Here is a 15,657-nt window from a genome sequence, read left to right on the forward strand (position 1 = left end):
TTGCATGGAATACTATCAGTTCTCATGCGTGAAACGTTAACAAACAAAAAAAAAGTATAAAAAGCATGCGCTCAACAACTAAAATTCGAGAAGAAAATAATTTTATATTATTTTCGATTCATATCATGTTCCCACTATACCTTAGAAATTCATAGAAAACTTTCCATATAAAACTAACCATGCAAAGTTTTCAAGTCATGCACATACAGTTAGGACTTTCAGCCCAACATAGTTGCATTCACATAATAAATTATTTATTATTTGTGTCTCTATAATGAGTGAACACAGAATCACAAGTATTAGCAAGAATCTGATCACTTAGATTCTTGCAATTCGTTGTAAGAAGTAAGAAGTAAAGTACAATATAAGTCACATTCATATTGGACATTTGAATTCAACATATTTGAGCTTGAAATAATTCAACTTTTTTCCAAGTACGATTTTTGTTTTTTCAGCTCTTTGAAAAAGGTGGTAGTGATGTAAGCCAGGGATCAAAAAGTCAAGAAAACCAAATATGGTGGACAGATAAAACTATATTACATTCAAGAATATGTTAAATTGAAATGACTCATTGTAATAAGTTTTCTATTCCGCTATTTGACATTACAGTATTTTTAACATTCTTAAAACAGCGGAATAGACATCAAACATCTCAATTATGGAGACGCACATTTAAAAAAATAATTAATCCATAGATACGTCTGAAATATATTGATTATAAATATTGAATTTTAATAATATCGTACAACACAGTAAGCATGGTTATTGTTGCCTGGAAGTGAGATCATGAAGATATTTTAATATTTTAAAGGTAATTTTATATTTAGATTGTATGTTTTTAAATACTGTTCATTATTTCAAGAATATTTGTAGGTGTTTCTTGAGTTTGTTATGACGTTTTCATTAGCCTTTTCAATTCAAAATTATAAAATCAATAATGTTAGTAATCATTTTGCAAAATAAATCTTTGGTGTCGAGAATTTTTGGACATGTTTTGTAAACTTAAGTGAATAAGGAAGGATGTTAATGTCTAAGCCTTTTTCTACATTCATACTCTAGTTTTCGATTAAATAAGTTATTAATAAGTGAAGATAGCCTGTAGAAAATAAAATAAAAAATGCCAATATGAAAATTACTTACAGTACATAATCTGCCGGTCACCAATCATGATAAAATAAACGATGCACAATAAATATTGTATCTGACTAGAATAGTATTTGGAATTATTTTACTTTATAACAAAACTTGAAATTTTGATAGCTGTAAGCTGAAATTGAGTACCTATAGTTATAAAATACCATATTAAATAATAATTGTCATATATTATGTACAAAGCTTGGAAGACCAAGTATGTTAGAGAGATTAACTAAGACATTTTAAGATAATGCATGAACATGCAAAGAGCATATATATATTTACAAACGCAATCTACAATAGTTAATTATGAAATGAAATAATTTGTTTACCTTTTGGAGATTGCTCAATTCAGCCTGATGGTCTTCAGTACTCTCCAGTGCTTCTTCTTCGTCAAGAGTCCTCTCATCGTCATAGTCATGAACCATCATTTCTACTGGCGGATTGAACTCTTTGTCCGCCGATTTGATTCTTTTGGCTGCAAATTTTACATGATTCGAATAATTGAACAAGAATATTATATTTAAAATTATAAGATTTAATCATTGTTAGAATTCAAATAATCCTATTCTGTATTATCCATGCCCAATAAATTATTACAGCTTTATTTCAAGACATTAAATACTATTGATTGAAATAAACTTGAACATTAACAAAATATCACTTTGTCTTGTGCTGTATGAAACAATTGTAGATCATGGAGGTGAGTAATATTTCTCAACTTTGACGTTCATTTCAATTAATGATTGTATTTATGAGTGAGAAAAAGATTAATCAATAACAATTTGAGTAGGCCATGATAAAAAATACCCTGCTACTTTGAAAAAACATATTACCTGCTTCTCCCGAATACATTATTTCTATGAGTATGTTCCGCTTGATTGCCAATTTTCAACTGGCTATTGTGCCAAATAAGCCTTGTAAAAAATATTGATTTTGTCTATTCACGTACTTCAGTCATTCTCGTACATGCTTATCTTTTGACTTCGGTCAAGCTCTCTCCTAATCTTGCATCCTTTCAAAATATAATCCATACAACTTCCAACGTGTAGTAGTGATAAATAAATTATCATAATTATTAATTATTATCATTTACAATTTATTTCTTATCTTAATCCACAGGAAATCGGATGAAATTCAGAGATACTAATTTTAATTAAGTATTATCATTTTCTTTCCTTATCTATTTCTAAAGAGAGGGATTAGGACTTGGCCGACTGATTTTTTATAAAAAATCGTTAAAAAGGTTTTTGAATAATTAATAAGTTTGGTTAAATATGATTATTTAGCCCATAATCTACAACTATTTCAATACTTCAAATTCCCTTCCAAACAATTTCTCGCTTATCACAGATAATTTTGCATCTCTTTCTTGCAACTTTATTGACAATTTTCTCTCTATTTTTTTGTATATACCTCTTGCTTTTTATCTACACCTTTTACATATAGTGTCTACATTAATACATCATTCAAGGTTATACTTCAAACTATAGTGAGGTCCACATTATAATGGCAGAGAAGAAAGATAGGAGAACACCGTTGCCGATCCTCTGTCTCGTCAATGCCTTCTATAGATGGTAGCTGATACAGATTGACGTAATATTAACTGTTCATTCTCGTTTAAAATAATAAATTATATTTTATTAAGCAAGAAATTATATTTTTCAATAATTTCATAGTTAAGATGAAATATTTTGTTGATTAATTATTAATTCTATATTGTTAAGATACAATCTGGCAACAGAGCTAAGCGAGAAAGAGATAGCGCTCTCAGCATTGTTGAATGATAGACAAGGATAGCAATACAATTGCTAATCAAACACTGGCATTATAACGTGGACCTCACTATAGTTAGTACATGCACTCTATAGTAATAATCACGTTGAAATCAATGGGAATTATTGTACGGCATCGTTGTCACGTTTCTTTTCCCACCGCCTTCTACAGTAGATATCTGTGATTCAAGTCATTCAAGTATATCAGATATATTATACATTGATGATTGTAAAAAAATTAAATTATAAATTAATGATATTTATAATAATATATTTGTAATTTATGATTGTATTTTGAATTGTTAAAAATAATTGTATCTCAAAAGCATATATTGTATTCACTAAGAACATAATCATATCTTTTCATGATTTAATGATTAGTTTTCATAATTGAGATTGATTCTGGTAGTTAATTATATTCCTTAACAGCCTAATTTGGTAATTAATTATTCCTCAATTTGGCAAAGGTATGGAGTTTCTTTGTATATCTTCGTCTTTGTAGACAAGGATAACAAAATAATGTTAATCAGATGCTGACTTATTAACGGGCATCTCACTATAGCCTAACATTTTATACACTAGAATAAAAGTCCTTGACATTTAGACAAGCGATCATTTTCATCAAAATATTATTAGCCTAATAAAAATAAAATGGAAATAGTACCCATTTTAAAAAGCACCTTTTGCATCTTTTCAGAAACAGGTTTTTTAATTTTTAAACCCATTTAATTTTTAGTGTGAGTTAGTGCTTATAATTTATTTTGAATAGTTTTAATGATTTAAAAAAGTTTGATGTTTTTTTTTTAAGTAGAAGTGTTCTTGAAAAGAGGTACTATTTCCATTTTATAGTAATAATAAATTAGCAGTAATTGCCTTGTTATAGTAATGAGTCTAGTAATTTATAGTAATAATTAAACTGATTAAATAACAGATAAAAGATTATTTCAGTTGTATGAATCATTTACCTGAACTGCATTCCTCCATGATACCCATCTGAAAAAAGTAAATAGTTGATTATGAATTTTAGGGAATCTATGTAACCAAATTAATCAGAATGGTTTCTATTTGTGAAGAAACCCCATCAAGTCAATTTAAAATATGTTTGTTACGTGTGATGAAAACAAGATTTTTCAAACCTTTTACAACTTAGTTGTGGATTATAAACCACAAGTAGGCTACTGCTAAGTGACAAATGTTTATACAAAATATGTATACTCCTTATAATGAATAAAAATATTAATCTGAGTACCTTTTTAAATTATTTTAGCACGAAATGTTTCGGCTACTAATGCCATTTTCAAGAAAATATATTTTATTCTTGAAAATGGCATTAGTAGCCGAAACATGTTGTGCTAAAATAATTTAAAAGGGTCCTCAGATTAATATTTTTATTTATATTAAAAGTAGTCCTTATAATGAACTTTGCTAAACTTTTGCTATTAAAAATACGTTAACACTATTAATATATCTAACACAGTTTTGAATAACATAGGATGGATTAGGAACTTTTTAACGCGTACACAGTGATGCTATAATCTATAATATAGTATTCTTATATTATAAGAATAAAAAAAACAAAGTACTTTTTATTAAATTTTATTTCATTAATCACGACATGTTTCGACATAATTAATGCCATTTTCAAGTGAGTGAGTGAGATAATGTTAAATTAATACTATTTGTTAGCAACATTGAAATTTTAAATCATTACTTAGTTTTGCATTTACTCATGTTTTATGATAAAGGTATTAAGTTGCAATGCATTATCCATTATTTGTTTGCAACATTGAAATTGTGAATTATTATTTAGTTTTGCATATTATCATGTTTTATGATTTAAGGTATTACTATTCTAATAACATGGTGGGTTAAGTGGAAGATAGGGCTCTTATTGCCTCAACTTTGCCCACAGCACTTGTTATGCTTTAAAGTGTAGAAATGGAGGAATTTATGAGTACTGCAGTTAGAAGATACGTAGTAATTTTCACCCATTACACTAGAAGTAGAGAGCAATTGGATATCCCCTATCAAAAGCGATCTACGACAATAAATTTATATCACACATTAGGGATTTTAAAATCAACGGCCAGCGAAAATGAAAAATTAAGAAAATGAAACTAAGTTTAAGAAATAATTATATGGCTGATTCTGAAGCTATATTATTGCTTGGAATACATATTGAAGCAATATTATTGCTTACAGTGATTTTTCAACAGTTGAATTTTGTAAAATATTGTGAATCCAATGCATTTTAACAATATACTGCAGTTTTATGTTCACTTTATGACCACTGTTGACTGTGATATGTATTTCACGTTGCTCATGACTTGTTTGTTTCTTGGCAATAAAATATTATTTATTTACTATATATTATTGTAGTCTATATTCACCGTGTCCCACGAAGAGGTTTATACGTTTAATTTTATATTACGTGCCCATTCATGCACCGAACTTTTTTTAATTTTACACAGTGTTAGTTTATAGTAGAAACCTATTGAATCAGGCATGGCAAGATTAATTGAAGTTTTTTTGACTCTAGCCCGTTCACCTGCATGAATTAAGTATAGACTCAGGTGTTTTATAGATGTGTCGGCCTATTTCAAATTCTAAATTCTATTCCAAATTATCTTTTTTTATTACCTTTTGAAAAGGCCAGGCATACAACTGCGCCGACTCTGCTTTGGAATTCATTTTTTTTTTTAAATTACATTTTTTATAACTTACTCTAATCATACAAGATTAATTTTTCTGAGTCTATAATTGAAAATTCATACTGTGAACGTTTTAACTGTCAAGATTTTGGGTTTGGAGTTGAATGAACAATTTATAGTTGCTACTCCAATTTTTCTGAAGTTCAAATAATTGTAGATGAAATAGGAAAGTTATTCATTCAGTTCAGTAAATCCATTAAAGTGAACATCTTTTCAAGTGCTTAAAGATAAAGTCAAGTATCATTGAAGCTTAAGTTGAAAGTATTCTGAAACTTTATATTGAGATTGATTATTGAAAAATTAAAGGTTCAACGGTAGAATAAAAATTAGTGGAAGGAACTAGGATAGGTTGAAAAACAACTGATTCTAAGTGCTGAATAGATTTTTTGTATTCTGTAATTCCGTAGATGGTGATAGAAATTATTGTAATGTCAACTTACGTACTTCTGGTCACATGTATTCGTATACGTATACGTATACGTATACGTATACGTCACGTATACGTATATTACGTATTCTGGTCGGGTAGTTGAATATAATTGTAGTAGTAGTGAAAGTGAATATTGAGATTTTAAGTCAACTCAATTAAATTAGGAAAATTCGGAAATTATTATGGGAGAATGTTTGGGGAAAATATTTGAAAAGCTTAGGTAAATCGGAGGTAATTGGGGAATAAATAGGAAACTCTTTGATTAGTAGTAGTGAAAGTGAATATTGAGATTTTAAGTCAACTCAATTAAATTAGGAAAATTCGGAAATTATTATGGGAGAATGTTTGGGGAAAATAGGGAAATTTTTGAAAAGCTTAGGTAAATCGGAGGTAATTGGGGAATAAATAGGAAACTCTTTGATTAGTAGTAGTGAAAGTGAATATTGCTTTCAAAAATTTCCCTATTTTCCCCAAACATTCTCCCATAATAATTTCCGAATTTTCCTAATTTAATTGAGTTGACTTAAAATCTCAATATTCACTTTCACTACTACTACAATTATATTCAACTACCCGACCAGAATACGTAATATACGTATACGTCACGTATACGTATATTACGTATTCTGGTCGGGTAGTTGAATATAATTGTAGTAGTAGTGAAAGTGAATATTGAGATTTTAAGTCAACTCAATTAAATTAGGAAAATTCGGAAATTATTATGGGAGAATGTTTGGGGAAAATAGGGAAATTTTTGAAAAGCTTAGGTAAATCGGAGGTAATTGGGGAATAAATAGGAAACTCTTTGATTAGTAGTAGTGAAAGTGAATATTGAGATTTTAAGTCAACTCAATTAAATTAGGAAAATTCGGAAATTATTATGGAGAATGTTTGGGGAAAATAGGGAAATTTTTGAAAAGCTTAGGTAAATCGGAGGTAATGGGGAATAAATAGGAAACTCTTTGATTAGTAGTAGTGAAAGTGAATATTGAGATTTTAAGTCAACTCAATTAAATTAGGAAAATTCGGAAATTATTATGGGAGAATGTTTGGGGAAAATAGGGAAATTTTTGAAAAGCTTAGGTAAATCGGAGGTAATTGGGGAATAAATAGGAAACTCTTTGATTAGTTATTGTTGATAAGTAGTTTTGAAAAGTTAATTGGCCTTGAGATGTTTAAACTAAATAATTGAGTATTGTAGATTAAAGTTGAAACAATGATCAAATCCTTGGGAATTTGTATGAGAATAAGTTGATTGAGATGAGGTTGTTAAGTCCCTTTATCAGTAATGTTTATTCTCGAAAATGTGAATCATTGGAAATATTTTTTGAAAGTGTGATTTTTTGCGGTAGGCATGCGTAGTGATAGTGTAAAGATCCGTTGTGTTAGTGACGTTTCCTGTAGTTTGTGGGGAATTTTTTTTGTTTAGTTGAGACTCAAGATTTAGAGGAGGACAAAGGGATGTCCTGCCTGTGTGTGTTGTTGTTGAATTTAGGTAATCGGCGCGAGTGTAGGTCCGTGTCCAGAGAGAACAGAGCACTGCCCGAGAGTTGTCCATGTAACAAATCAAGGAATTTAGCTGTGCTAACCTTGCAAATTTGTACGGTGGAATTGTATACTTTTAGCGAAAGGCACCGAAGATGGTGTGAGCTGAGATTTTTTTTGTATCTAGTAAACGGTCTGGTTCATTCTAGAGTTATGGGGCTCGTCAGTAGAATAACGTAAACCGAAATCTAGAAGTATTTAGTGAGTCTTGATAGTGATTGTAAGGGAAACAATTAGTGTAGTGTAGTTTTAGGGAAGCCCAGTCAAAAGATTCGTTAATGAAAGTCAGCCGCAAAAACATAAGTAATAATTATTGGTAAAAAAAGAATTATTGAGTTGAAAGTTTCTTAGAGATTTGGTAGGGTAACGAAAATTGAAGCTTTTAGTATTTAATATTAGTATTAAACTTTAATATTTAAAGTGATAAGTTGAGGTATACAAATAAAATAACAGAGAAAATTTTTCGAGTACGTAATTTTAAAATGGTTATTAATGAAAGTAGAAACAAATATTGGAACAGTACTTAACGGGTTAAATTAAAATATAAATAACAGTGAAATTTCTTGAGTTAAGCATGAGTTTAAATTATTTTGTAGTTGAGAGTTGAAAGGTTGACTATAAATTTGAATGGGGATATAAAAGTAGAAATATGTAGGAAAATTCCTGTCAAAAAGAAAATAGAATTCTTGTTGGGAAAATTAAATTTAAGTAATTAACAGTAGTAGAAATCTTATCTTAGCCAGTAGTAGTTAAGTGCCGGGTGAACTAATGTAGGAGTCTTGGTCTAGTTCAAAGGAAAACGGAGAAGGAAGAAAGAGATTGATTGATTATTTGCCTTTATTAGGACGGAGTTCTGTTCCTCTCTGCCACACAACCCTAAAAAGATAGACCCTTAGAGATAGGAAGTCAAAAAGAATTAATAAATAAATAAATAAAAAAATGTTTTAATGATAAATAGTAAAATTACAATCAAGTTTTCCATGTAAATAAGTTGGGATATTTTGAGATCTAGTAGTGTAATTGAATTTAGTTGAATATGAAATTTATTGTTGAGAAATAATTATGTGAGGCTCCAGTGAATTTGAAAATCTATAATAGTAGTCTATTAATGTGTAGGTAAATTCCATAATGTTGATAATCAGAAGTCAAGTAGTAGCAGTCCAATGCTAAGCTAGTTGATCGAGCTGAATTTTCATATTATTAAATCATGCGTTGACAATTATTTTTCCAATTATTTTTCCAGTGTTTGGATAAAATGTCACGTTATTTCAGATAAATAATGATGATCGATGTCGAGTCAATTTATCTAGTTGCAGTTGTAGGCAGTGAGAAAATGACAATACTCTAGTGAGAAGCGAAATATAGAATTATTGTCGATTAAAGCCTGGAACTCATAGTTTTGTTTTGACTAGCGTTCTGTCGTAGAGGTTTCCTACTGGAATATTACAATGAAAAGTATTTTTCTCATGATTGTAGAATGCAAAATCGCGCTTGTGTCATTGCTCTCGTGTTGATCAAATAATGCAGTTTAAATCATTGTTATCTTTGAATCGTAGTCTATGTAGAATAGTATTTCAAACTGAATTGCTTTATAGGCTATTGTTGAAAATATTTTGCGCTCTCAACTCATTAGTAATGATAATTAGCTATCAATACACTCAGCAGAGTGAACAAGCTTCAACGTTCCCTATTATAATCAACAGAATACATGAAATTGTATTTCCTTTGTCCGATTTAATTGCCAATGTTTATTGAAGTTGTTTGAATTTTTCAATTATTTCAAAGTGTAGTGTTAGTTTATAGTAGAAACCTATTGAATCAGGCATGGCAAGATTAATTGAAGTTTTCTTGACTCTAGCCCGTTCACCTGCATGAATTAAGTATAGACTCAGGTATTTTCTAGATGAGTCGGCCTATTTCCAAATTCTAAATTCTATTCCAAATTATCTTTTTTTATTAAATTCAAAAAGGCCAGGCACACAACAGTTTACAAAGTAGGTTCTAAAAATATTCTGGGAAAATTTCATCTCCCTAGCCTTCGTAGAAACAAAATGGTGGTATAATGAAAATGTTAGTACCAATTCATTAAAATTGGTAATTTTTCCAATGCATTTTACAAATTCATTAAAATTTTTAATATGCCGCCATTTTGTTTCTATAAAGTTTAGGGAGCTGAAATTTTCCCAGAATATTTTTAGAACCTACTTTGTAAACTATGTGAAATTTAAAAAAGTTTGGAGCATGAATGGGCACATAATATAAAATTGAACGTGAAAACCTCTTCGGTGATACGGTGTATATTATGTAGACTATATAATAATAATAAATTTAACTTTATTTCTGTATAGTAAAGTACAGTACATGCGAAAAATGAACAGGAACAGCAAAAAAATTTAAAGCAGAAAAGCAAACAACTCCACTCGTGCATACAGTAAAAAAATCAGACAAAATATAAACCTGATAGACTACTCTACTGATTCTACAAAATAATAAGTATGAACTCAAGAGAGATTCACAATACTTAAAAAAAGAATAATACACTGATATACAGTAATAGACTACATCCGATCGCGGATAGTATCGTAAGCTTTTTCTCTAAGCGACGATGGTAGCCGCGTGGCTATCTATATAATGAAAGCGAACTGGCACTGACTCATTCACTCACTCATTCGTAATCAACAGAACTAAAAATCTAATGAACCAAATATGTTCAAATTTGGCGTGTATATTCAGCTGGCCTTCTAGAGGCGCACTAAGAACGGGTTTGAAAAAATGTCCAAAGATATGCCAAAAATCTGCATTTTTCTGCGTTTTCTCTAATCAAGAAGGAACACAATATTCATTAATTCTGATGAAAAAAATACTTTTGCAACCCTGCGCTACATAATTCAAATAAAATTGGTGATTGAATCGAGTCTGAAAGTCTGTTATGACTTTTTGAAAAATGAAAAAAAAACAGGCGAGCGAAGCGAGCCTGCTGTTTCTCTTTTTGGCTGATCCGGCCGGTGGCCCAGGGGGCGGAGCACTCTGCCAAGACGGATAAGGCGAACGAAGCGAGCCTGCCGGCTAGTAGTCTATATAGTGAGGTTCACGTTATAATGGCAGTGGAGAAAGATAGCAGAAAAATGTTGATCCTCTGCCCTGCCACTGCCTTCTATAGAGGATAGCTGATACCGGTTTATCTTATGTAATATTAACTGTTTATTCTTATTTGAAATAATTATATTTTTATCATCAAGAAAAAATATTTTTCAATTACTAAATAATACATTTTCATAATATTATTGAGATATAATATTTGTTAATCAATTATATTTCTACATTCTTAAAAAAACAATCTATGCAACGTTGCGGAGCTAGACATGGATAGCGCTATCTGCTTTGTCGAATGATAGACAAGGATAGCAACACCAATGTTGATCAAATAATGTCTTTATAAGGTGAACCTCTCTATAGACGCACTGTGTAAATTAGTGATTATAGTGAGGTCCACGTTATAATAGCAGTATTTTATTAACATTGGTGTTGCTATCCTTGTCTTTCATTCGTCGAGAATCGCACAATCCTTTTCTAGTTTTTCATCGTTGCCAAATCGTTTTTTGACAATAAAAATATATAATTGAATATAAAATATTCAATCTCAATTATGAAAATGTATTCTTTAGGATCACTAAAAATTATATTTCCTTGGCAAATAGCTATTACTACATAAAAAATATACCTCTTCTATAGAAGGCAGTGGCAAGACAGAGAATCGGCAATACTGTTCTCCTATCTGTCCACACTGCCATTATAACTATACTACTACACTTACTATACTCAACATAAAATTTACAGGCCACAATACTATGCTATTATTTCTACTGAAAGAGATAAAAAGGAGACGAGCACAACTAGTTGGTAATATTCTTCGACATGAGGGACTAATAAATGGAGGGAATAACTGAGGGAAGGAATGCGCGAGGAAGGCCAAGACTGGAGCACATAGAATAACCGAAGAAGGATCTGAGATGAACAACAGTGACCTCAAAAGGATGACGGATTATTTATTTTTGGGTTAACAGCCGTTGGGCTGGTTGGCAGCAACTCTCCATGTCTCTCTGCCATCCGCCATCCTTTTAAGGTCATTGTAGTTGGTATATCTCACATCCTTCTTGGCAAGACAAAAACATTATCTGTAGTTTGTTGCTGAGTCTGCCTCATGATCAGAAACCTGTGATGCTGCTGAGCTTCGTCTTGATTTCGAAACTCAACTGTGGGGGGGGGGGTGAACTCAGCTCTTTCCTGTTGCTCAAGCTGAGTGGACATGTGACGGAGGCATATCTGCCTGATGTATCATGCACTTTTTCACTGCCATATCTCCTACGGTCAACTCATGTGGGGTCATTCAGCCAAGGTTGTGGACATACTGAAGCTGCAAAAACGGGCTGCTGGGATTATAACGGCAAGCAAACATCAAGCACACTGCCCATTTTTGTTAGGCTGGGTATCCTAACAGTAGTCAACACGGACTGCTACAGAGATCGCGAGTATGCTATAGGAGAGCAGCACTACGCTACTTAAATAGGCTACCTGTAGGAGTGAAGATATCAAATGCTGTCTAATTTGCCTGCAAGTCAAAGAGCAAGGCCTTACACGTTCACTAAGTGTCAGTTATCTTCATAAAATAGTGTTTTTGTTGTTCGACATGACGCCATCGATCCCACAAGTGTGGGTGATTGATGAAGAAGGTATAAGGTATGAGTACAACGGGAAAAAATTCCGAGGGACATGCCAGTGTATCGTTGAAGAATCCTGGATGTTGTCTTAAAGGTTAGGTTCAACTTATCGGAGGATATTAGACATAATATCTATTGAATAATTGGTTGAATTCATCAAAGTTTGGTTTTGATGACATTCTAGTTCAAAAGCTCTAAGCTAGCCGTGTTTGAAGATAATGTGAGGAAATGCATGAAAGCAAAATGTGCATTTTATTGATTTAGATTGCAAAAAACTTGTAAATAGAGCTAGTTATGTGGGTTGGCAAGTAAAATGGTATTCCATTAAACTAAGAACATATAACAGTTAAACTAAGATTTTGAATAAAATTGTATTCTTATAAGCAATATTAGAGTAAATGCAAGATTTAATTTTATCAAGATGAACGCAAAGTCTAGTTACTTTGGCAGGCTAGATAAGTTACTGTTGATACATACCTCTGTCATCATAATAACTTTCTAAGATAGTTCATCAAGTGCCGAACAATAAAATTTTTTCTAAAATAATCAAATGTTCTTGAAGAGCAATGATGTAGACAACATTCAAGTTGTTTATCGATTGTAACACAATTTTGAGATAATGGTTATGTAGAATCAATCAATGGATTGATCTCAGTAAAACACCAATAAAATCAGCCTACACACACACCTAAACTACACAACCAACAATACAGAACATTTCAAAACAAATTGTGTCTACAAATTTATTCTACTATGTAAAACAAAGCAAAAATATTCATTCTTTAATCTTACGTCTACTGTAATTGCCTACAATTACGTCTTGTCGTCTTCTTGTGAACTTGTGTTTGTGTTATTGAGTTGTTGCTTGTTGATGTAGTATACGGGATCGCGACAAAGTGAGTGGCGACAAACTAGAACGTTTTTCAATGTTCAGTTTGTCTCAACATCGGTTCGCTCACGACAACCAAGCTTCCCGATAGCCGATCCCCTATTGGGCATTGAAACCAGCTTGAAGCGGGCGGGGAAGTAGTACAATGATATACACTGTTTCACACATTTTATGAATTTGATTATTAGAAGAAAAAGTTTGTTAATGTTGTCACTTCTATAGTGAGGTCCACGTTAAAATAACAGTATTTGATCAACTTTGGTTTTGCTATCCTTGTCTATCATTCGACAGAGCCGGTGGTACTATCCTTTTCTAGGTCCACAACGGTGCCAATTATGTTTTTGATGGTGTAAAAATATCATTAATTAATGCAGAGAATCGGCATCGCTATTCTTCTATCTTTATCCACTGTCATTATAACGTGGACCTAACTACCTATATGTTCTATCACTGCAAACATTAAATGAAATACACTATTTCTCTTTCCGAATTCAACTGACTAGAAAATGATTATCTTATTGAATTGATTCAATACCTTAGCTGAACCTCTCTATGAAGTTTGAGCTATTGTTTCTTGAAAAATGTGATGTAACTCATCCAAAAGCAATGAATGACTGCGAAAACCAGGCGTGATTTGAGGACTGTTCCAAAATCCATATTGAGTAAGTTCATGAAATAATTGTCAGTCTACATCGTGAAAACACTGGCACTCAAATATAAGCGTGCGAGAAGCTTGGTTATCGGGTTTGGTGACGACAACCAGCTCCTCGCACGCTGGCGTCAAGGAGTCTCCCAGACAGCCAATCCCTACTGGTTAGGATGAGGGGACTGGTTTTCGGGAAGACAACCAAGCTCCTGCTCGCACGCTCACGACAAGGGAAGCTCCCCCATCAGCCGAGCTCCTCTCTCAGGAGCTCAGCTGACGCCATCAATCAATCCCCTCGAAAGTGGGTTTAAAAGGAGCTCGGCAGACGGGGATCTTATGGTTGACGCGTTCCCCTCAACATCAGTTAAGGACAATGCCCAGGGTCCTCCAGATCAATCTTCATCACAGTAAAGAAGCATCTGCTGCTATCTGCCAGTTCTTATCCTCAGAGAGGGATTTGACCTGGCGCTGATCCAAGAACCATAGCTTCACCGAGGCCTGGGTGATACCAATAAGGGTAGGTTGATCTACTTTAGGCCTACCTTTTGAAAAATCTCAGAGCCTGCATACTTGAGGAGAGAGGTATGGATTGCATAACACTTACTAAATTTTGTTCTAGTGATCTCACTGTGATGTCTATAACCTGGAGTTATGAGGGCAGGGATTGGAGCACAACTGCAGGCTCAGTTTACTTGCCCTATGACTCTGGGGACCTTCCTCCATCAAGAGAACTTCAACTCCTGGTGGAGTCATATTGTGCCGGCGGAAAACAACTCCTTGTAGGTTGTGACGCTATTATTGTATGGGGAAGCTCTGATACGAATCCACGTGGTGAGGCTCTCCTTCAGTTTCTCATATCCTAGAATCTTTATGAGTAAAACTGTACTTTAAAGTAAATATCGAGGGATCGATCACAGAATGTACTAAATTGGGGTGTACTATATCGAGGTTCCACTGCACATTTCTTACTTTCAAAAAGAAATACAGTTATTTTTGAAGTGCAAATTTGTCTCTTTTTCCAAAAACTCAATTACATATACGCATTACAATCAGTAGAGAGTTTATTTTATTCAGTTATTGAAAATTGACACATTATGACTATGTGTGATCTGCCATTGGAAACGTTTTATAATGCAAACTTCACCATTTTAAGGTAGAAATATAATTTATATCTTGCTCGGGTCAGGGTTTCAACCCGGGACCTCTGAATTTATTATAATATAGCGTTTGATTTTTTTATATAATACAGAGCGACATTTAGTTTGTAATGTTATTGTGTATAGTTTAATATTGTTAGTATTTTTATAGCAGTTCTCTTTCCTTGTCTTTTTAGTTTCATTATTTTTTTCTCTTTCTTAATTTGCTTTGTGTTAACTGTAACACTTCCTTTTTTCTGCCCAAAAAGGTTTTTGTAACCTTTGGGATTCTTTTTCATAATAATGATTTTTTGTAATGTTCTTTAGGGTATGATTGTGATTTTTTAGTTATCTTTTCATGCTTTGTATATAGGTACTGTAAAAAATGGAAAATGGATTGACTTGATTTAAATTGATTCACTAGACTGCACCTTCCCCTGGTGTTACGCATTATGAGGAATGCTGGCAGCTGTCAGTTTGAAGTGAATTTTACAATAGCTTCACGTATGGCATTTGATATTATTGCACACGCTTTTAATTTTATGTTAGAACTCATTGCTACCTGCCTTAGTAGGCCTACTGTTTTTTAGACCTTTTCAATATAACATCTGCAAAATATACGGTATTTATTTTTTACAACTAGTTCGGTGTCGAAGCTAGCTTAAAAAATAAA

The 15,657-nt window shown here is 32.3% G+C and overlaps 1 protein-coding gene across 3 annotated transcripts in view; it reads right to left on the reverse strand.

Annotated features, from left to right (window-relative positions):
- Positions 1-13,160, reverse strand: part of LOC111064463 (mesoderm induction early response protein 1) — a 38,028-nt gene extending 24,868 nt beyond the window's left edge. For 2 of the 3 annotated variants that reach the window (XM_022352202.2, XM_022352201.2), the window contains exons 1-3: positions 12,791-13,160; positions 3,875-3,902; positions 1,467-1,612 (exon numbers count right to left, since the gene is read on the reverse strand). In XM_022352202.2, the coding sequence (XP_022207894.1) occupies positions 1,467-1,612; positions 3,875-3,902; positions 12,791-12,802 (186 nt within the window). In that variant the 5' untranslated portion in view covers positions 12,803-13,160. Of the gene's footprint in view, positions 1-1,466; positions 1,613-1,970; positions 2,115-3,874; positions 3,903-12,790 lie in introns of those variants that run through there. The other variant, XM_039442633.1, reaches the window with a different exon arrangement.
- Between the last annotated feature and the right edge of the window lie 2,497 nt (positions 13,161-15,657).

The sequence above is a fragment of the Nilaparvata lugens genome, chromosome X, assembly GCF_014356525.2.
Source record: "Nilaparvata lugens isolate BPH chromosome X, ASM1435652v1, whole genome shotgun sequence".
NCBI lineage: Eukaryota > Metazoa > Arthropoda > Insecta > Hemiptera > Delphacidae > Nilaparvata > Nilaparvata lugens.